Raw genomic sequence first — 22,501 nt, forward strand, 5'->3', positions numbered from 1 at the left:
CCTGTGAATGAGATCGAACGATTGTCTTTTGTGACCGAGAATCATGTCTTGCAGGTTCACTCACCTTGTAGCATGTGTCTGTGCTTCATTCCTTTTCAGGACTGAATTCTATTCCGTTGCCAGGAAAGGCCATGTTTGTTTATCCAGTCATCCACTTCGGACACCTGGCCATTGTGAACATGCTGCTGTGGCCACTCACCGGAGCACAGGCTTTTCATCTTCTTGGGCACCCTCATAGGAATGGACTCACTGGGTTTAGATGTATGAGAAACATTCGAACTGTTGTCCACAGTGGCTGCACATCATTGCCAGCGCTGGCATGTTGTCTGGGCCACATCTTCATGGGCTAAAGTGCTCATGCAGCAACGCTTGAGTGTTCAATCAGCAGATGCTCTGAGCCCTTACTCTCCCCACCCTGAAGGTAGATATGAATCCTCTCTGACCTCCAAGACACTCCCACGCATGGGTGCGTGTATAGGGGTCTTTCATGCACATGGCAGCCCAGGCCTGGAATCCTGGAGATTCCCATTAGGGAAGGACTGAAGGTGGGGGTGGAGGGGTGAGACAAGGAACAAATTGTGGAATCTTGCCCTTCAACACACTGGGCAGGTGTGGTCTGAGCTCTCAGACCTTAGTCTAGGGGGCTGGAGGACTCAAGGCCACCTGCTCTGACACTTCTGCTCTGTGAGTGTCTTGCCCACTGAGAAACTTGGGCTCTTGTCTCTGCTTTCCCAGTGGATTTAGCTCCTGATGAGACTCCTCTTCCTTGCTAGCAGATCCCATTGTCTTGCCCTATCTTCACATGGTAGGGAGGAGAGAGGGAAAGTGAGTGGGCAAAGTCCCTGTAGGGGCAGGAATGGCCACTGAGCAGGTTTTCTGATCCCATGCAGACTGGGTAAAGGAGGAGTCAGAGTCCTCAATGGTTTTTTGCAGGTCTTTTATTGGGGTTCACCAGGCATATGGCAGGCAGGGGTGCTGGGGGGCCAGGAGGCTGGTAGGCCTCCCAGCCCCCAGCAAGTCCTCACTCTATCTGGGCTCCCTGGCGTTCTCTGCTTCTGCTTCTTTGCTTCTCTCATCGGCTTCTTTCTCAGCTTCTCCTGGCGTCCCCGTGATGCCACCCTTAAAAGCACAGTCTTAGCTCAGCTGAATCCCATCTACCTATGCCCACACCCTATTCCAGGTGCCCGCCATCAGGCATGCATTTAGGACAAGGATCCATCATCTATCCTGATGGCGGGAGGGCAGAAAAGCCTGACATTTTCTTTACCCTACAGTCCCCAATCCCTTTTATAAGGGCACTAACCCCATCATGAAGTTCCACCCTCACGACATAGTCGCCTCCCCAAGGACCCACTTTCTAACACCATCCCTTGGGAGTTAGTACTCAATATATACATTTGGGGAGGGTGGTGGGAATGCAAACCTTCAGCCCTGGCAAGGAAAGTGGCCTTTTCTCTCTATCTGCTGGGCGGCAGTTCCTCCTGCTCTCAGCTCTGGGACCCCAATGACCCCTCATTTCATTTCTCCAAGGGGCCTGAGGCAGGTAGTGGGAGCTTTGACCAGCTTGGCCTCAGTTTTGTACCCAGGGCTGGAGGGGTTCAGGCTTCTGAGCTCTGAGAATCCAAATAGCAGTCAGTCCTCCCTCCAGCTCTGGGGAGCCACACTGAGGCCTTGGTTTACCTGCCCTGACCTGAGAAGGCCCTCTGCTCCCTCAAGAGCTATTTCAGAACTTTGGCTATCTGGGGGTTGGGGAGGGCGGTGCACTGTACGCTGTAACTTGGGTAGGTGTAGTGCAAGCATACACAGGGCAGGTTCACTGTCAATTTGGGGCAGCTGGATGGAGTCCCGGAGCCCTCGGTGGATTTTACAGGCCTTTAATGCTCTCTCAGGGAACCGGGTACACAGGCACACCAGGCAGGGAGGCAGACATGGGGTGTGGAGGGGGGCTGGGAGGCAGGCAGGCAACCAAGCCCCGAGCTCCCCAGGCCCCCAGGAATTTCTGTGCTCTTTCTCTGGCCTCTCTCTGGCATTCTCAGTCTCATGTCATCCCGTGGTCTCTCCTCAGGGTGGTTATAGCCCAACGCAGTGATGCTGCTCTTTTACCCCTGGCCTCTCAGCACAGTTGTGAGCAATAACACACATGCTATCTGGGCTCAGGTGTCCACAATGATAGGCAAGCATGCCCCGTGCCCTCACCCCTCGGCCCCAGGCATCCACATTAACAGCGGGAGAGTACTAAAAAAAACCTGATTTTTTTAAAAAAGATTATTTATTTATTTATACAAGCACTGGGTACAGTCAGAAGTGCGGGAGGGTGAGAGAATTCACCAGAGCCAGAGGGGAGAGCAGAGCAGGCAGAGTGACAAAGTACACTGCTGAGGGGAGCAGCAGGCGGCAGGAGAGGTCTGTGCACCATGTGGGACCCTCACCCAGTGGCCGGGGACAGAACCGGCGTTGCAGAGGCTGCGGGCAGCTTTGCAACCCAGTGCTCAACCACTGCGCCACCGGGGAGGCCCCCCCCAAAAATCCTGATTTTTAACTTCATTTACCCTACAGTAGGTCACTTCATCCCTGACCTCTGTTTCTCTCCATGATGAGAGAGCAGGGGCTGGCCTGACACATTCTGGGATGTCTGCCTGCCTCCTGGCCTGTGGTTCATGACTTGAGGAAAGAGAACCTGTACAGCACTGAGAACAGCCTGTGGGAGGGGCCACTGGGCATGTCCTATGGGGTTTCTGATTTAAATCCTCGCATGGCCCCCGGAAAGGTAGTCCTAGTGCCACCTTCCTCCCATTAATGCCCCCACCAGGCTTGCCAAGGTGCACAGTTCTAGTAGTTACTGAGTAAAAACAATTCACTGCTTTCATGTCCAGCAATGACAGCTCCTCCCACAGTAGCTGTGATTTACCTTTCTTAGGCACTTGATATATTAGCAATGTGTTGATTTTTTTTACATGCATCACCTTTCCCTTCAAATTGGGGCCATTCCACTTTATAGGGAACCATCGAGATTGCCCTCAAAGGAAGTCATCCAGCCTGAAAAGTGGCAGGGCTGGGTAGCAAGATCCTAGGTCCTAATGTTATAGAGCAGCCCCGATATTGAATGGGTTCCTGGCTGTGGGTCCTCACCCGCGCTTAAAAGGGGCTTATGAATACTCCACTACAGGCACACACAAAAGGTTAATAAAAGGTTTATTTACAAGGGAAAAGGAAATAAGGAAAATGTACAACTCAGGGAGAAAATAGGGAAATAAAGTCTTTAATGCGTCCTACCCGATTCGCCGACCTGGAAACCCAAAAACCACTCTCTGAGCTGGCTGGTTGCTGCTCCAAAGCCCACGTGTCTGCCTTTATACCAATTTGCCTGCTTAACCCCACCCTCAGGTCCCAGCCACCTTCCCTTTGGTGGTGATGGGATTTGGAGTTCCCAGTGTCTTTGGCTTTGGCCTGGGGTGGGGGTGGAGTCCACAAAGCCTGTATGGAATTAGCTTTAGGACATCCTGTTCCCCCTAACACTAAGGCCTGGGATGGTGCAAAGACCCCTGAAGTGAGGAGGGAAAGAGGAGACCTCACTATGAAAGACTGGTGGAATCCCTTGCCATCATAAAGACTTGGTTTGTAAGAGCTTTGTCCCTATTACAACAATCCATAGTGCAGGTGAAAAGACACAGATTCAGATGTACATCTTCGATTCAGCATTTGATGAGGGTACCAGGCCTCCAAGCCCTCGAGGAGCAGGCCGCAGTTGGAGAGTCCCTCTTGATTTTGTCCAAAGTATGTCTACTCCCTGGCCCCTGGACTCCCTCCTAGCCCTCCACTCCCGTGACTGCCCGAACCTGCCACGGGGTGGGGAAACGAGAGAGCAGGACTGAAGCTCCAACACGTGTGGATTAGAATCCCGATGGCTGAGTGAACACATCCACTTAAATAACGTCCGTCTCATCTGCAACAAGATCAGCCTCTCCTGCAAAGAAGAAGGTGACCACGACCATTCCCCTGGTTATCGGAACCTAAATGGAACGAGGCCCTGCCGGCCTCCAGCCGCCAGAGGGCGCTGCAGACAGCTCGCAGGCACCTTCGATGGCCTCCCCCCCCCCCCCCCCGCCACTGTTTTGCTGCCGGTGGTTCCGGAAGTTGGGGCCTGAATGTAGCGGTGTCGGTTTCCACTTCCGGGGTGGCAGAGGCGGCGGCCGGGAGCCAGCCGCGATGGGCGGGAGGTGAGTAGGGAGGGTATGGATGTCCGGTTCCTCTGAGACCCTCTGCCGACACGCTCCGTGACTTCGAGCGGGTCTGGCCGGGGGATCGTAGGCCCCTTTTGGGAACCTCTGCGCTGATAGGGTCAGGCCCAATTTGTTGCCAATCTCCAGTGCTCCAGACCCCTGGATTCCTAGACCACCCCCTCTCCCCTCCCCGCCCCCAGACATTCAGATCTCCCGACTCCAGCCTCCAGAACTCCAGATCCCTAGGCCTCCAGGCTCCCAGTTCACCCTGGCCTTCAGATGTTGAATCCAAGGTGTCTTTCTGTACCAGACCTCAGACCCCAGACTTCTAGGCCCCCAGGGTACCCAGGCCCCCACCCCTCGTACCCCCAGGTTTCCAAACTCCAGGCACCCCAGTCCCTAGACCTCCCAGGCCCTCAGGGGTAAAGGGACAAATGAATGAGTTATTGAATGAAATTGACTCGGTGCTGGTCTTCTCAGGTGACACATCAGCGAGAAGCAGTGCGCGGAAGGCACAGGATGAATCGGGCCAAGCCCACCACTGTCCGCAGGCCCAGTGCTGCGGCTAAGCCTTCAGGTGTGTATCTTTTCCCTGTGGTGTGCTTCAGGGGCTTTCCAATCTCACTACTGAGCCAGAGAATGCTGTTTCTAGGATCTGGTTCTGGAAACATAGTGCTTGACCCTGGGTGGTTCTGGGAGTCTCTGGTGAATCCTCTCACCCCCCACATTCTGTACCTCTGGTCTGTACCCCAGTTGTTTGTTGTATGCATAAGTAAATAAAAAAAATCTTTAAAAAAAAAAGAAAACCAACAAACTTCTCTGCTCCCCTTCTCTGCAGGACACCCTCCACCAGGAGACTTCATTGCTCTGGGCTCAAAGGGTCAAGCCAATGAATCAAAGACAGCCTCCACCCTGCTGAAGCCTGCCCCTTCTGGGCTGCCTTCAGAGCGCAAGCGGGATGCTGCAGCTGCTTTGGCTGGTGCCTCGGCCCTGACAGGCCTCACCAAACGCCCCAAGCTCTCCTCCACCCCTCCTCTGAGTGCCCTGGGACGCCTGGCTGAGGCTGCAGTGGCAGAAAAACGAGCTATCTCCCCCTCAATTAAGGAGCCGTCTGTGGTCCCAATTGAAGGTAAAGTCAGTTCCTGCACCTTCCCAGAGAACGTACCCACAGCTTGTCAGTCCACTAGGGCTTTGGTAAGTGCCTCTTCCAGACTTGGCATCATTGGATACTTTGAGTTCTGCGGAGAATGCGAGAAGTTATCTGTGAGTTTGTTCTTGGAAGCGCTTCTGCAGGTGCCTCTGCTCAACTAGTGATGGGGATAGAGGAGTACAGTATAACCCGGGGAGGTTGGTGGGGGCGGGCACAGCACTGGGTCTGAGACTGCTGCCACATGGCAAGAAAAAGCTCTGACATTGGCATGTCCCTCCAGCAAGCCTCATGGCTTTCTTTGTGGAGGTTGAAATGAAATAATACTCCGGGTTCTTACCGGTTACAGAGATGCAAGCTATACTGTGTGCCAGGGCTTCAGCAACTAGAAGGTGCTGTGTGGGGTGGGGTTGGGGGTTAGTGGGTGTCTTTGCTCCCCAGTTCTGCCCTCATCTGGGGAGGAGCTGTGCAAGTGGATGCATTCCTGGGAACTGCTAGCTACTGTTCTGTGGGGGCTGTTCCACTCCTTTGTTCAGTTCATCTTTTTGATAGGCTCTTTTCTGAGCATTGGGGATAAAATGTCAACTGTGACAGACCCAACCCTTGTTCTGAGGGACAGCATATTCTAGTGGGTTCTCTCTACCTGTGATGAGGGCATTTGGTTTCTGTTCATCCTCTCTTCCCAGTGAAACATTTACCTCCTTTCTTTTTATTTTAGTTAAAAGAATAATACAACAATTTTAAAGAGAAATACAAAACTCAGCTGTAATTCCTCTCTTTACAAAACAGCTTTCCATTCTGTATGCAGCTGAAATTGCTCCTTCTGACTGCATTTTCTTCGACTGATTACTTCTGATGGCTCCACCATAGGTGGATCATGCCTGTTAAATATCAACCCAGATCCAGATGTCGAAGGTAGAGGTTCTCATGTGACGGCACTGGAGTAGAGCAGGGTAGTGGTAGGAGGCTGGGTCTTAAAGAGTGGACAGGATTTTGAAAGGCAGACAAGGATGTTGAAGAAGTGCTCAGTAGAGCTGGACATTCTGGGGATGGAACTGTGCCGAGGGAGCAGGCTAAACATGGGCAGCATGCAGTGGCCAGAACCTAGGCTAGGTGCTGGGCAGGGTGCTGAACTTGGTTCATTTGGTGGTAGGGAGCCCTGGGGTGGCAGAGCAGGGGACATCGCTGGTGCTATGCTTTGGGAGGTGAGTCAAGTTGGTGTCCACAGACCTCAGGTTGAAGGGCCCTCACTTGGTGAACGGTGAAAGCCATTGTGGGGGAGGCCCCAACTTGGGCCATGTTCTCTTGATTATTTGCTGGGCTTCGTTTTTTAGTATCCTTTCCCTTAAAGTTTTGGGGAAGATTAAATGAGATCTGGTTTTGAAAAGCATATTCTAAGCAATAAAGTACTTCACAGACACTTTCAGCAGGATAAAGAAAAGACTTAGATTTGGCCAGTTTTATCTGGCATTTGGAATCTTGTCCAGGCCAGGGTCTGTGATAATTCCAGTCTATTGTCTGCCCATTTGTTTCCTGGGAAGTGTTTGGTAAACATCAAATTCTCTGTCCTTGGTACAGTTAAGTTAAAAACTAGTAACAACACTCTCTCCACATGTTTGGATATTTAAAAACAATCCTAAAAAACTTGGGTCAAAGAAGGAAACAGTATAAATTCGGAAATCTCTAGACTTGGACAGTGACACCATAAAGAGCGGTGTGATAGAGCAGAGTATGGGGGGCGGGGGCGGGCACACAGAGAAGCAGGTGTTTCTTGTTATGGAGGGTGAGTGGGCTAAGGTCTAGCTGAAGGAGGACCCTCATTAAACCAGAGAAAGTGGGTGGAAGAAATACTGAAAATCAGAGCAGAAGTTACCACCACAGGGAAGAGACTAAAAACCCAAAGTGTGTTCTTTGCAAAGACTTAAAGATTCCCGGAAAGAGAGAAAGAGGCATCATGAGCTGCATTAGCGAGAGTGTCAAGGAACCTGGCACAATTACGAGAGAAAAGGAAGCTTACCAATGGCATTGTTCCTATTAATTTGAAAACTTAGCTAAAAATGGAGCAATCTGTAGAAAAGTAAATGTGTTGCAGGGGGGCAGATAACTCTAGGGATGCAGGAAAGGATCTGGAGTGACAGGTCAGCACACAGGCCACATGGTCTGTCCTGTGCAGCCCATAATTCTCTTGGTCATTTTGAATGGTGGCAACCCTGCCCTCTTCCTACCGCAGCTGTCACTGTGCAGTCCTCGGAGACTGGTCAGCTGTGGCACAACTGGGACCTGCTTCTGGGATTTAGATGGTTGGCTTGTCCTGTGGCTTTGAGGGTGTCCTCAGGCAGTCTGCTCTGGCTGCCACTCTGATCGGGCCTCTCTGTGCCGGCCAGTCCCGCCCACAGTGCTGCTGGATGAGATCGAAGCTGCGGAGTTAGAAGGCAATGACGACAGGATCGAGGGAGTGCTGTGTGGGGCTGTGAAGCAGCTGAAGGTCACCCGAGCCAAGCCCGACAGCACCCTGTACCTAAGTCTCATGTACCTGGCCAAAATCAAACCCAACATTTTTGCCACAGAGGGTGTCATCGAGGTGAGGACGGGGTGTCTCCTTCCTCTGTCCTGGGGAGGAGGATGGGAATTGTGAACAGACCCTTGGCTCTGTCTTTTCCCTCCCTCGTGACCTCTGCTGGAGGCACACTGGTTTGCCCTTGTGTGGGCGAGGGTTCCCCTGGTGACCTGTGCCAATCCTTGCAGGCTCTCTGTAGCCTCCTTCGGCGCGACGCCTCCATCAATTTCAAGGCCAAGGGGAACAGTCTGGTATCTGTGCTGGCCTGTAATCTCCTTATGGCTGCATATGAGGAGGATGAGAACTGGCCTGAGATTTTTGTCAAGGTGAGTCTGCCTCTCCTGAGAGCCTTGGTGAGGACACTGCATTGGGTCAAAGAGAGGGAGGGCAGATAACTGGACCCCTAGGATGGTCAGAAGCTGCTGAATGTGCCCTCTGCAGAGGACTGCCACTTGTTTCACCTGCACTGGTTACTGAAGTGTCCTCCTGGAAAGCCCCCTTCTGGAAAGCTAAGATTGTTTGGGGAAGCAATCATCTTGTTCCTTATCATAGCTCAGCTTGGGGACAGGCAGGAGTGAGCCGCCAGCCTGTGGGCTGCAGGTATGGTCTTCTGTCATTCACGCAGGTGTACATCGAAGACTCCCTGGGGGAGCGGATCTGGGTGGACAGCCCGCACTGCAAGACGTTCGTCGACAATATCCAGACAGCATTCAACACCAAGATGCCCCCCAAGAGCATGCTCCTTCAGGGGGAGGTGGGGCGCAGTGGAGGAGAACTGAGTGCAGGTGAGAGATTTGGAGTGGGCTGGAGAGAGGATGGGGTTGCCAGTGTGAAGGGAAGAACTGGGCTCACCCCTGTCTTGGGAGCCTGGTGTCGACATTGTTGCTCATGAGGTGGGTGCTCATGAGGTGCTGGGTCTGCAGGGAACAGCCCTCACCCCTCCCTCACTGAGGAGGAAGACAGCCAGACGGAGCTGCTGATCGCCGAGGAGAAGCTCAGTCCTGAGCAGGAGGGCCAGCTCATGCCCAGGTAGGTGTGCCGCACTCCCCTCCAGCGCAGTGTGAACGTGGCTGGGAGGTGGGTGGGTGGGCCTCTCTGTCTGCCTGCCCCCTTCCTTCCCTCCTTTCTTCCTCCTTTGCCCCCCGCTGGCCTAGGTATGATGAGCTCACGGAGAGTGTGGAGGAGTATGTTCTGGACATGCTCCGGGACCAGCTCAACCGGCGCCAGCCCATTGACAATGTCTCACGGAACCTCCTGCGGCTCCTCACTTCCACCTGCGGGTATAAGGAAGTGCGGCTCATGACGGTGCAGAAGCTGGAGATGTGGCTGCAGAACCCCAAGGTGAGCACAGGGGTGTGCTGTACCCTGTGGGGCACATGGTGTCACCCTTTGACTCCTGGGGGTGCTGAGGCCTATCCTGGCCTACCCTCAGCTCCCTGGCCTACCCTCAGCTCACCAGGCCAGCCCAGGACTTGCTGATGTCTGTCTGCATGAACTGCAATACCCATGGCTCCGAGGACATGGATGTTATTTCCCACCTGATCAAAATCCGTCTCAAGCCCAAAGTCCTCCTCAATCACTACATGCTCTGTGTCAGGTGAGGCCCAGGAAGGAAGGCCACGGGTGGCTGTGGTGGTGGCCCGGTCTTGTGCCAACTCTCCATTTGCTTGGCTTGTGTTCAGGGAGCTGCTGAATGCACACAAGGACAACCTGGGCACCACCATCAAGTTTGTGATTTTCAATGAACTTTCCAATGCCCGGAACCCAAACAACATGCAGATCCTCTATACTGTGTTGCAGCACAGCTCGGAGTTGGCACCAAAGGTAGGCAACTCAACTCCTGGCAGCCTTGCCATCTTGTGGTGGGAGCTTACTGGCAGCCCCTTCTGCACTCGTGGCTGCCACTTGAGCAGCCCTTAGTTGAGGGGACTGGTCTCAAGCCAAAGAGACCTCCAAGTTGCACTCAGGTTGGGGAGGAGCACGTGGCATCATCTGCAGTGCTGGGTGTTTGGGTACAGCTGGGTGGTGTGTTGCTGTGTGGTAGAGGGACTTGGAAGGTGGGGATAGCCTGTGCCCCAAAGAGCTTATGAAACATTTGAATTTGACTTCGAGAGTGGGTCCATCCATGATACATGACATCTTTCTTAGAAACTAAAGTTCAGAAGCAGCACCGAGCCCTTAAAAATCTGCCAGTTTTCAGACTGAGTCAGGTCTAGCCTTTCTGAGTGGCTGTCTTTCCGAAATGAAGCAGGTGTCTCTTTGCCCCCTTGGTACTTGCCTTCACACCCCAACTCTAAGAGTAAGTCCCTTAGATTCAAGGTTTCTCCTGAAGAGAACAGCGCTATTGCTGTTAACATAGACTAGACTCAGCAGCTCAGCCGTGTGTGAAACACCAAGGTAAACATGGGACTGGGCCTCTTGCTCAGCCCTCTGTTGTCTTGGAGCCCAGGGTTTAGTCAAGGTTGCCCAGTTTGAGCTGGGGGTGGGTGGGATCTAGGCCACCTTGTTTCTCCCTGCAGTTTTGGGACCGGGAATTGAGTGCACACCCTCCCAAAACCAGTGTTCATCTGTGCCCATAGCTAACAAGAACTTGCTCCCCTTGTGCCAGCTGCTCAGAGTTAAAGAAGATTGTAGCTCCTACTGTCCTTAGAGGGCTGTTGTCTGGGAACAGTAGATCTCAGCCATGTGAAAGACAATACAGTCAAGTGCTCAAGTGCCCGCCTGTGCGTTTGGGGATTTTTCTGGAAAGATTCTGGGAAGACTTTGTGCAGGGCTCTCTGACAGCAGACCTGGGACAGGATGGAGGCTGGTGGTGAGTGGTGCAGTCCCAGAGGGCATGGTTCCTGCAGCTCAACACTGTGCTCTCTTTGTGCCCTAGTTCCTGGCCATGGTGTTCCAGGACCTGCTGACCAACAAGGACGACTACCTCCGCGCTTCCCGGGCCCTGCTCCGGGAGATCATCAAACAGACCAAGCATGAGATCAATTTCCAGGCCTTCTGCCTTGGACTCATGCAAGAGCGCAAGGAGCCCCAGTACCTGGAAATGGAGTTCAAGGTGTTTTGGCCTTCCTACCCCCACAACTTGGTGGTGGTGTGTAGGCTTTCCTCCCTCTGGTCATACACTTGTGTGTGGCTGTCATCTCCCCATGCCATGTGTGTTGTGCTGGGCTTATGCACAACAATCAACCCCAGAGGGAAGGTGGGCGCTATTCTGCTTGAGGACTGAGGAGGGACTGCCTGGTGCCCCTAAGGGAATCAGCAGCCTCCAGGCTGGTGTGGAGATGGGGGCAGAGTTGTTGCCAGAGTTTCTGAGGTGGCTGAGGAGATGGCATGAATCGGGAGGCAGAACGGGCACAGCTAATGGAGGGGCAGGCATTTGCTCTGGGGAGATTTAAGAATCGGAAGGCACTGGGAGATGACACTACAAAGGAGTGGACGCTGGTTGTACAGGATCCTGACCGTCAAGCAGATGAGTTGGCAGGTGGCCTGGTATGGTGGTCTGCTTCTCGAGTGGGTAGACTCTGTTGACTGAACACTCTTCCTGTGGCCTGACCAAACTTTGCTCTTGTTTGGCCCTGCCCTGGCACAGTGGTGGGTTCTCTCTAGACTCACATCCTCCTATACTGTCTGTTTATGTGCTGGGGACCTGAGAAAGCCTCTAGGTATAGACCCTTCTAGAACACAAACCCTATTGTCCTTGCAGGAGCGGTTTGTGGTGCATATCACAGATATTCTGGCTGTATCCATGATGCTGGGCATCACAGCCCAGGTGAAGGAGGCCGGCATTGCCTGGGACAAAGGAGAGAAAAAAAGTAAGGATCTGGAATAAGCTGTACTCTGCTCAGGGGTCCTGTCTCAGACAACAGGGGGACAGGCCTGGTGGCAGTAGGTTCCCAGGGCTTTAAGTCATCCCCACCTGCCAATCCTCCCCCGGAGGCCTGGGAATAGGACAGGGAAGGGGCACAGCTCCTAGAGACTAAGGAGGCTCTACCAGTCTGTTTCCTGTCCTGCCCATCTGGGCTAGAGCACCCACTCCTGGCTCAGCACTGTTTGCTGACGGGTCATGTGTTCACCTGAATTCTTGCGCCTTTTGTGGGGCATTTCAGGCTTGGTGGCCCTTCAGTAAAGTGTAGGAAGAAGAAAGGAGCTGGTGTTGAAATTGGCCTGTTTTGTTCAGTTTCTCGCCCTGGAGGTGTGGCTGCAGGCCCTTCAGCTGATTGGCCGGCATGAATTACTTGGGATTTCATTTCTCCTCCCTCTTACTCCTTGTAACATTCATGTTCCTCCCTCCCTGTATGTGGCCATGGACCAGACTCTTGAGAGTGTTGCTGCACAGGCACACCATTAAACCTGCCCATCCTGTCCCTTTCAGACCTTGAGGTGCTGCGCTCCTTCCAGAACCAGATTGCGGCGATCCAGCGGGATGCTGTCTGGTGGCTCCACACTGTCGTCCCCTCTATCAGCAAACTTGCCCCTAAGGATTACGTGCACTGGTACAGACTGCATGTCCTTCTGCTTGGATGGCTTTGGGGAAAAACAAGCAGTTACTTCCCTGTGCTGACTCACAATGAGTGATGGGGTTTGCAGGATGGGCCTGTCACCTCCAGATATAAGCATCAGCCTCTGAAGAGCCAGAGGTGCCATTGTCTTCTTGCCTTGGGACACTGGATTGTCCTGAATGGGTGTCAGAATCCCAAGCAGAGTTTTCCTTTGGAGAGGGGGTGGAGGTGAGGTCCTACCTTGCTGGGGTGTCCCTTCTTAGACAGGTTTTGTGCAACGTCCCCAAAGAGGATTGCTGTTATGGGGACTTGGTGGTTAGGAATTAGGTGGTCCTGCTTCAGAACTAGCTGCTTCTGAGTTTGTAAAGCCTTTCTGGGGACAGAGGGTGGAGGGTCCCTGGATACCTGCTCCCTAACAACCTTTCTCCCCCTCCACAGCCTCCACAAGGTGCTTTTTACAGAACAGCCCGAGACCTACTACAAGTGGGACAACTGGCCACCTGAGAGTGACCGCAAGTGAGCACCTGTTGCCGCTGACTCTGTGTCTATGGGATACCTGTCTGTGGAATGTCTCCAAACCTCTGCGTGCCTGCTCCTTTCTTCCAGACAGCCAAACACACAATGTCCTTCCTCCCCCGGCCAGTGTCAGGACTCGGCCTCCCCCAGCCTGGCACCACCCTACCCCTGACCGCTGGAAAATTGTTCCCATCTGTCCCACCTTGGGGTCCTACTGCCAACCTAGCTTGCTCACCTCTGCCCTCCTCATACCGCTGTTTCGGGTTTTGATGGTGACACTTTGCTTATTTCCTGGCTCTGAGCCTCCAGAGGCCAGCATCTTCATCCTCTCTGGGATGGCAGAACCTCATCCTTGAAAGCATTAGGAACTAGCACCCATGGGAGTAGGCAGGTGCTGCCCTCCCTTAACCAGCTGGAGCTTGGCACTGTGGCCCAGCCCTGCTCAGGAGGCACCTGCCAGCTTGGGTTACCCTACTAAACCAACCTTTCCTGCTGCCCACAGCTTCTTTCTCCGCCTCTGTTCGGAGGTGCCCATCCTGGAAGACACGCTTATGCGAATCCTGGTCATTGGGCTGTCCCGGGAGCTCCCACTCGGCCCCGCTGATGCCATGGAGCTGGCTGACCACCTAGTGAAGCGAGCTGCGGCTGTGCAGGCGGATGGTAAGGTTCCCTGGGGTCTTTGTCTGGCTTCCTCTCCTAGGCCCTGCAGCCTAGCCTCAGCCCTATCTTGGGCCCTGTTTTCTGTCTCCAACTAACCTCTGCATTTGGGAATTGGGCTGTTGCCTTCCTGTCCCCATGCTGTTTCTCCATGTGGTTGACTAGTCCAGTACATCTATCTGTTTCCTCTTTAAAGGGCTGCCCCAGTGACAATAAATAGAGCGTTACCATGTTTAGGATCACTGTCCCGGCTGGTGGGCCAGGATCTGAGCTCTTAGCTTAGGGCCAAGACCCAGTGTGATGAGAGCTTACCTTGCCCTTGATCCTAGCTGTGTGTGATTCTATAATATAACTGTGTTCTCAAGATCTGCTCTTCCCTGGCTGTGCTACTCTCCCTGACGATCCCCACTGCTCCCTAAAACCTAGCTCAGATGCTACAAGGTGAAAACTTGCTTCAGTTTCCCCAGAACAGATCAGAAGCTACCCCCACCTCCCACGAGGTATGCTGATTGCATGTCATCTGCATCCTGTCTTGTAATGGGGGTCAGTCTCCCATCCTGCCCTTCAGCTTTTGGAGAGCACAGCCCCAGTCATGTTGCTCTCTGGCATCCCACAGCCCCAAATTTCTGTGCCCCGATGTTCAATGAGTGAGTCTGATGGCCTTCCGGGCATTTGTGTGGGCCCTGCTGTAGATGTAGAAGTTCTGAAGGTGGAGAGGATCCAGTTGATTGATGCTGTGCTGAACCTGTGCACCTACCACCATCCGGAGAACATTCAGCTCCCCCCAGGGTAAGCACATCCCCCAATAGGACTTCCTCTGTCCCACCAGTTCTCTGCTCCCTGACCTCCCCACAGGATAGCTCTTGAGAGCCTGTCCATAGACACCCAAGAGGCCTGGCTGGTCATTGACTGGCCTGAGGCTCTGTCCCACCATTGCTGGTTCAGTGAGCTTGCCCCGTTCTCTTTTCAGTGTCTCATGGGTTCTCTTTCTGTGTTTAGTGCACACTGCATTTCTTTAGATAAGTTTATGCTCAGTTTTCTTGCCCACTTTTTTTGAGATGCTAAGTTTTAAAATGGGAAGCTTGAGTCTAATCTTGAAAACAACGTTTTAAGATTGTTTTGGTTCTTCGGGATTCTTGTATTTTTATATAAGTGTTAGGGTAAGCTTATCAATTTCCAGAAAAAAGTGGGATTTTGGTGGGGATTGTAGTGAGTATATAGATCAGTTTGGGAACTGTTATTTTGTTAACGAGATAAAATACCAGTCCGTGAACATGAGATGTTTTCCATTCATTTAGATCTTTAATTTGTTTCAAGAATGTTTTGTAGTTCTTACTAGCTAAATTTTGCATTTCTTCCGTTAAGTTTATACCTAAGTACTTGATGCTCTTGTAAGTGTGTTATAAGTGAAATTGATGTCTGTATTTCTTTTTTTGGATTGCTAGTGTATGCCTGTATTTCCCAGCTTGATGTTTTTCACTTGACAGCCTATTTACACATGTTTCCAAGTCAGTATGTGAGAGAAAGGGACTGACGCTCTCATTCTCTCTAGTAACTGTCTTTTGTTTCATATATTGCAACTGCAGTTGCAATATGTGATTTTCATATATTATCACAACTACATATTGGTGGAAAACCTGGACTGTTCCTGGTTTTCTGATGTAAAACAGAGAATGAGAGCTAGTTTTAATCAAACATTTGTTACTGTAATTGCCTTTGTTCCCATTTTGTAGGTGCAAAACAGAGAGAAAGGTAAGTGACTGTGCAGGGCCTCAGAGCTGTAACGTGGGCCTGGCAGTGTGCCCTGGGCTAGACTCTCAGCACTCCTGGTTACAGTGTGTGCAATTCCTGGGCACGTGTGTCACTGGAGAGAAGAGGTATTACTGAGGCACAGATAAGGACAGTATGATCTTTATTAAAGCAGACGCTAAAGTCTTTCTGTGCTACTGTCTCCTGGCCTTGGATTAATTATTGTCATGCCTGAGCTTGGCCAAACATGAGTTTCAGTGCCCTTGCATTTCAGGTATCAGCCTCCAAATCTTGCTATCTCCACCCTCTACTGGAAGGCTTGGCCCCTGCTGCTGGTTGTTGCTGCCTTCAACCCGGAGAACATTGGTGAGCCTCCTTGGCTACCTCATGGGTGCTAATCATTCTTCTTTTGGGGCGTCTTGTTTGTCAGGACCTGGGAGAGAGTCTGGTTGGGACAGGATTAAGAACTTGGAAGTGGCTGGGTGGGTCTTGGGCTTGGCCTGGTGCCAGAGGGTGGGGTGAAGGGGATGCTCTGTGCTCTGGCTGCCACCTGACATCTCCTTGCTCCTAGGCCTAGCTGCTTGGGAGGAGTACCCCACACTGAAGATGCTTATGGAGATGGTGATGACAAAGTAAGGCTGCTTGCATGCTCTGGGTCAGGACACTCCCAAAGGGGCAGAGCCTGATCCTTGCTAGGAACAAGATCCAGTGCTAGAGCTCGGCTCACTTTGAAGTCTCTTCTCTGCCATGCTGTTTCTTATTTTTCCTTTACTTGTGGGCTTGAATTTTTGAATCTGTCTTGTGAGCTTTAGTCCCCTCTCTCCAGCTTGCTGGGTGGGGCAAAGGAAGTAGCTGAAGCACCCTGGTGTCTCCAGGGCTTCTGGGCTATCATAGCCTGCACTTGTATCAGAGACAAGTCAGATTGAAAGATTTGTAACACTGGAGGAGGCTGCAGTGGGGCAGCCAGGGCCTGGAGAGGGTTTGTGGAATAGATGCAAGGGATCCGGGCCAAATAGGTTTAACAGACGCACATGTGAGCACTGCCTGGGTCAGTAGTGGGAAAACTTCCTGTATAAAGTGGGCGTGGGACTCGGGCATGACCTGAGTGCCAGACGCAAACTGGTGTGACTGTACCCGTGCACATCTACCCTTGCTCCTGAGCTAGAAGAAAAGGCAACTGGGCACCCAGATGGATGATGTGTCTGTGTAATGTGCTCCATTGCCATTCGTAAAATCGGAGACAGGTCCAGTCCACCTTGCACTTTTTTTTTTTTTTTAAAGATTTATTTATTTATTTATTTATTTGTACAAGAACCAGGGTACAGGCCAGATGCGCTAGAGGGTGAGAGGATTCACCAGAGACAGAGCAGGGAACAGAACAGGCAGACTGATGAAATACACCGCTGAGGGGAGCAGCGGGTGCGACAGGAGAGGTCTGCCATGCCTTGTGGGGCCCTTGCCGGCTGGCTGGGATCAAACCGGCGCTGCAGAAGCTGCAGACAGCTTCACAGCGCGGCGCTCAACTACCTGTGCCACCAGGGGAGGCCAAACCACTTTGCACTCTTAAGAGGGACTGCAGAGGGCATTAGTGTGTGTGTGTGAGGCTGTGGCTTGTAGGGACTGGCCATGTGTATACACACACATTGGGAACCGGATGTCTCTAGCCCAAGGCTCTTGCCCTAAATGGCCGTTCCCTTCACACCTCTGAAGGGCTGTCCTGTGGCTACTGCTGTGACTGACTTTGGTGCCTTAAGAACAGAACTGAGATGAAAGAACATCTTGGGAAGACAGATTGGTTTTTTAATATGGAGAGGAGACGAAAACCTCCATCTTGATTTGGGACTACCCTAGCTGGGCCTGTTGGAAGGGAATCTGGGGAGGAATGGGGGGTGACTAGAAGGGAGGAAGTCCAGGGCATGTGAGCTCTGGGTCCAGGACTTGACTCTTTCGGAAGTAACTAGCACACTATTGTGTGGAAGGACAGTGGGTGGCTGGGTGGGGCATTGTGAGGAGGCTGGACTCTCGCAGGCCTTCCTCAGACAGCCTTCTGCTGGCCCTGTGGGCTTTCTGGTCTGCCTGACAGCTCAAGCTGTGCACTGCAGCCACAGCCAGGATTTTGAGTTTTGACCTTTCCTGACCATGTTATCTGGGAGCAAGCCTCCAACAGGGCATAGTAACAAGTGCCTATCTTTTGGTTTCCAGTAATTACTCCTATCCACCTTGCACCCTGACTGATGAGGAGACCCGGACAGAAATGATTAATCGGGAACTGCAGATCTCTCAGCGTGAGAAGCAGGAGATTCTGGCCTTTGAGGGACATTTGGCAGCTGCTTCCACCAAGCAAACCATCACTGAGAGCAGTAGCCTCCTTCTGTCTCAGCTCACCAGTCTGGATCCCCAGTAAGCTGATCCCAGCCCCCAATCTCTTGAACTTGAGGACTTAAGCCTGGGATGGCTGGTGGTGGGTGGAGTGGGAGCAGGTGCTTCCCCTTGTCATACCTGTTGCTGTTGCACTCACGCATCGACACACTCATGTCCTGTGGGATTTTCAGAGGCCCCCCTCGGCGGCCACCCCCCCACATCCTGGACCAAGTGAAAGGCCTCAATCAGTCCCTCCGCCTTGGGCACCTGCTGTGCCGGAGCCGAAACCCAGACTTCCTCCTCAACATCATCCAGAGGCAGGTAAGACCTTTAGCTCTGCAGAAGGGACTCAGGCAGGCTGGGGACCTTCCAGAAGCTTCCCTGGGCTCTTGCCCTAAATGAAACTGTAACCAGAGGGAGCAGAGCAGATGTGAGGGTGGAATGGGTCTGAATAGTATGCAGATGGTCTGTGCTTCAGTGTGCAGTTGCTCTGGGCCGGGTGGACACAGGGAGGTGGGCTGTAGAAGGGGACACAGCAGGTTTCATCTAAAGGAGCTGCGTGTTATTGTCGCTGCCTAGGCCTCCTCGCAATCCATGCCCTGGCTGGCCGACCTGGTCCAGTCCAGCGAGGGCTCCCTGGATGTGCTGCCTGTACAGTGTCTGTGTGAGTTCCTGCTACATGACGCTGCGGATGACTCCACTTCAGGAGAAGAGGAGGAGGAGGGTGAAAGCAAAGAGCGGAAGGCCAAGAAGCGGCAGGTCAGTGGTTCCCCACCACTATCCCACTCTCAGGCCCTCTAGGCTTTCCCTCAAGTCCCCCTTGTTCCTGCAGAGGCAGCAGAAGCAGCGACAGCTGCTGGGCCGCCTGCAAGACCTGTTGCTGGGCCCGAAGGCTGACAAGCAGACCACGTGCGAGGTGCTGGACTACTTCCTACGGCGCCTTGGCTCTTCCCAGGTGGCCTCCCGCGTGCTGGCCATGAAGGTGAGGCTGGCCACTGAGCCCAGCATGTCCCACTGCTCTGTACTCCTCTATGTACAGTGAGCCTCTCAGCCACCGAGACTTTCTCGCTGACTTTTGTCATCTGTGGAGAGACGACCCTAGTAAAACCTGACAGGAACTGAGCCTTTCTCCTGTGTGCAGTGTTGGCTTCCCTGGGTGGTGGGTGTCCCCAGAGTGACTTAGCATCTTGCAGGTGCTGAGTGGCAGCTCCTTAAAGATCCCACTTCACTGCCACTGTCTCTTCAATGCTAGTGGCTGACAGGATGCAGGGTCTTTATTGACTGGGCAGCTTCCTCCTCCCAGGGCTCTGAGGGGATATTTCAACCCTCTACCCCTGCCCCCCAAAATCCCGATGTGGACTCTGGCAGAGACTTGATGTGTAAGATCCCCGATGCATGTCTACTTGCAGGGCTTGTCCCTTGTGCTCTCAGAGGGCAGCCTTCGGGATGGAGAAGAGAAGGAGCCCCAGATGGAGGAGGATTCCAGGGACTCGGAGACGCTGCAGGGCTACCAGTGGTTGCTGAGAGACCTGCCCAGGCTGCCTCTGTTCGATAGCGTCAGGACCACCACCGCCTTGGCACTGCAGCAGGTGAGGGTGCAGCAGCTGCGGGGGGGGGGGGGGCACTCCGCCCCCCCTCGGAACAGAGCAGTTCACACAGCCCCTTCCCTAGGCCATCCACATGGAGACTGATCCACAGACCATCAGTGCCTACCTGGTCTACCTGTCCCAGCACACGCCTGTGGAGGAGCAGAGCCAGCACAGTGACCTGGCCCTGGTGAGGGGAACACAGTGACCTGGCCTTGGTTTGAGGGCGGGAGCAGACCCATCATGTGGTGGTACTTTGGGCTTGGGGACACCAAGTGCTGGCTGGCTTACTTTCCAGTGACTTTTCTATCCAGGTTAGGTGTCATGGTAGGGAGAACTAGGTCCCGGCAGTGCTAGAATAACTGTATTGTTGTCACCAAGGCCAGGTTACCTCTGTGACTGCCTCTGGGATGTGGGAGGTGTGATGTCACTATATCCGAAGTACATTCTCAGGTTGGCGGGTCTCCAGGCTTCTCGGCCAGCCCAGGGGTGATACCCAGAAGGTATTCTGTGTTGCTGGTTCCTATGGAGGGGGGACACTGGACCCAGGAGTACCATCCATTTACCCCTTTGTTCTCTTTCTGGCCAACTTTCTTTGACCTTGCTTTCGTGTCAGCCGGTTCCTAGCTAACAGCGACTATGCATTCTCGGGGCCCCAGAGAATGTTTGGGATGAGTAAAGGGATGGATGGGGGTGTGCAGGCTAGCAGGTTGGGGTAAGTGTGATTCTCTTAAAGCCTGGCTTCCTTGCTGAGGGGCTGTCCTTACAAAAACCCAGGCCTTGAGCCCTCGCTCCTGAGTCCTGGTCCAGCAGGCAGCCCTTCCAAAGGTGTTCTTCCAGAACTTGAGGAGGTTTGGCATCTGGCTCTTTAGGTGTTCTTCCCCTTGAATCTTGAGAAATGTATTCTGTTGCTCATAGGATAAAGCCCGTGTTTGCTCTTTGCTTTGCCCACGCTTCTCTCCATGCTAGGCTGGTGGCAGCATCCTTTTACTTTTAGGGTTTTTATCCTCTCCAGGGGCTCCTGCTACTCCTGGATGTTTGACTGACCCTGTGTGTCTGAGGGGCCCTGGGCACTGGGGGGCCCCTTTCCTCTGTCATGGCCCTGTTGCTTGCTGTTAAGTCTTCACCCCGATTGGGTGTGTGGTTGTGCTAAGCCTGTTGTAGCTTCGGGGGTGGCCTCTTGCTGGTAGGACAGGCTCTCTAGAAGTGGGGCTGGCCAAGAAGAGGCCCTCCTGCCTGTCTCTGGGGAGCCCCTGCCACCACTTTTCTTGTTTGCCCCTAGGATGTGGCCCGGCTCATTGTGGAACGCTCCACTATCATGTCCCACCTGTTCTCCAAGCGCTCCTGTAGTGCCGAGTCGGATGCAGTGCTGGCCGCATTATTGTCTATTTTCTCATGCTATGTGAGGCGCATGCGCAAGAGCAAGGAGGGGGAGGAGGTCTACAGCTGGGTAAGCTGTGCCCTGGCCCTGAAGCCCCTGCCTCAGAGTCCCCACCATTAGGCAATGGTCGCCTCTTGGTGGCAGGACACCTGTTACTCACTCTCTTCTACCTAACAGTCGGAGTCTCAGGATCAGGTGTTCCTGCGCTGGACAAGTGGGGAGACAGCCACCATGCACATCCTGGTGGTCCATGCCATGGTCATCCTCCTGACGTTGGGGCCACCACGTGAGCAGCCTGTGGGACAAGAGGGCCAGTTCCTGGGGTCTGTCTTGGGCAGGGTGTGCAGAGTGAGGCAAGCATCGCTTTGGGAAGATCCCAATTACCAACCTCCATTTCCTATAAGGCAGAGAGAGGCAGTCCTTTTCATGCTAGTCTGAGAGAAATCAGGGAGACACAAGAGCTCCTCGGTATGAGGGGATCCTCAAGAGCTTCGAGGTCTGGAAAGTGATGGGCCTGTGATGAGAGCCTGGTTTTTGTTGACACTTCACTCCCCTGCCTGCACTGCCCTGAAATGAGTGCCCTGGGCGCCACCAGACACCTTCCTGTGCCTACTCCTCCTGCTCAGCCCAGTCAGGGAGACTTGGTTTCTGGAGGAGACGGGGACCCGCAACAGTGAGCTCTTGGTCTTCCCCACAGGCCCTGGGTGTGTGGCCCTCGACTCGCTGACTGTGGGCTGTATTCAGACCCAGCTGATGCTTCAGCTAGCTGAGCCCCCTCCTGCCTGGCAGCCTGTCTGCCTCCTTCCCAGTTGACCACTTGGATTGCTCTTGTTATTTGAAATAGAGGGAGGGGACAGGTCCTCTTGCTGGGCTGGTGCCCTGTGGGCTGTGCTGGGGGAATCCCTGTCAGGAATGGAGGTGATGCCCAGGGAAGGCGGTCGCCCCTTGGGAGGGTGGGCGCTCCCAAGCCTGTGGGCACTGAGGTGGGGCTGGCCTCATGCTGGGCTGAACCTGTGTGGCTTCCCAGGATGGTGTAGAGCCTGTGGAGTGGGAGGGCGCAGGTTCCACCAAGCTCACAGCTCAGAGACCCAGCCACGCACAGTCTCTGGGCAGACTGGCTCTCAGGTGGGCAGACTGGCTCTCAGGTAGGCACCCAGCTCTATTTCCCAGATATGAGATGGGCTGTTATGCAGCAATTGTCGGGATTAGTTGAGTTATGAAGCCATCTCTGTTGCTTACTTTGACATCTCTCCTAAAGCTGGTGACAGTGAGTTCCAGGCTCTGTTGGACATCTGGTTCCCAGAGAAGAAGCCTCTCCCCACAGCCTTCCTGGTGGACACATCAGAGGAGGCGCTGCTGCTGCCCGACTGGCTGAAACTGCGTATGATCCGCTCCGAGGTCCCTCGCCTGGTGGACGCTGGTATGGCCCGGGCGAGGGGAAGGCCCATGATGGGGTATCCTGGACATCACATCTGCTGTGGGCCCAAGTGTGGGCCATCTGTTACAGATGAGAGAGAACACTCGTCTAGTAGTGAATCTCATGGTCCTCTAGTGGTTCCAGGACATTCATTATTCAGCAAATGTTTGAGTTTTTGGTGTGTGCGAGGCTCTCCAGGTTGGACTGTAGGAGTGCACTAGCACCTCTGCTAAACTCTTCCATTCAGACAGGGGTGCAGGGGGGCCCCTAAGTGAGAAGTCCTTGCTAGAGAAGGGAAGATGAAACTTTTGGGAGTGGGGAGGGGTGAGGGGTGGGCTGGGGCTTCTGAGTCATTCTCAAAGGATGGAGTGATTGGGGTCCTGCAGTGAGGCTGGCATACCTCAGAAACCT

At 53.4% G+C, this 22,501-nt stretch overlaps 1 protein-coding gene across 5 annotated transcripts in view; it reads left to right on the plus strand.

Annotated features, from left to right (window-relative positions):
- Positions 1-4,162: 4,162 nt before the first annotated feature.
- INTS1 (integrator complex subunit 1) overlaps positions 4,163-22,501 on the plus strand; it is a 30,888-nt gene continuing 12,549 nt past the window's right edge. For 3 of the 5 annotated variants that reach the window (XM_054693555.1, XM_037506722.2, XM_054693558.1), the window contains exons 1-27: positions 4,163-4,217; positions 4,701-4,797; positions 5,059-5,349; positions 7,752-7,948; positions 8,113-8,250; positions 8,550-8,709; positions 8,848-8,953; positions 9,079-9,265; positions 9,376-9,521; positions 9,607-9,748; positions 10,803-10,979; positions 11,628-11,736; positions 12,297-12,417; positions 12,862-12,939; positions 13,442-13,599; positions 14,289-14,385; positions 15,620-15,711; positions 15,917-15,977; positions 17,548-17,745; positions 17,898-18,027; positions 18,286-18,465; positions 18,539-18,688; positions 19,116-19,295; positions 19,378-19,482; positions 20,575-20,742; positions 20,851-20,959; positions 21,932-22,093. In XM_054693555.1, the coding sequence (XP_054549530.1) occupies positions 4,740-4,797; positions 5,059-5,349; positions 7,752-7,948; positions 8,113-8,250; positions 8,550-8,709; positions 8,848-8,953; positions 9,079-9,265; positions 9,376-9,521; positions 9,607-9,748; positions 10,803-10,979; positions 11,628-11,736; positions 12,297-12,417; positions 12,862-12,939; positions 13,442-13,599; positions 14,289-14,385; positions 15,620-15,711; positions 15,917-15,977; positions 17,548-17,745; positions 17,898-18,027; positions 18,286-18,465; positions 18,539-18,688; positions 19,116-19,295; positions 19,378-19,482; positions 20,575-20,742; positions 20,851-20,959; positions 21,932-22,093 (3,700 nt within the window). In that variant the 5' untranslated portion in view covers positions 4,163-4,217; positions 4,701-4,739. The other 2 variants (XM_054693557.1, XM_054693556.1) reach the window with 2 other exon arrangements.

Source organism: Talpa occidentalis, unplaced genomic scaffold, assembly GCF_014898055.3.
Source record: "Talpa occidentalis isolate TD23 unplaced genomic scaffold, MPIMG_talOcc4v2.1 talOcc4.12, whole genome shotgun sequence".
NCBI classification, from domain to species: Eukaryota; Metazoa; Chordata; class Mammalia; order Eulipotyphla; family Talpidae; genus Talpa; species Talpa occidentalis.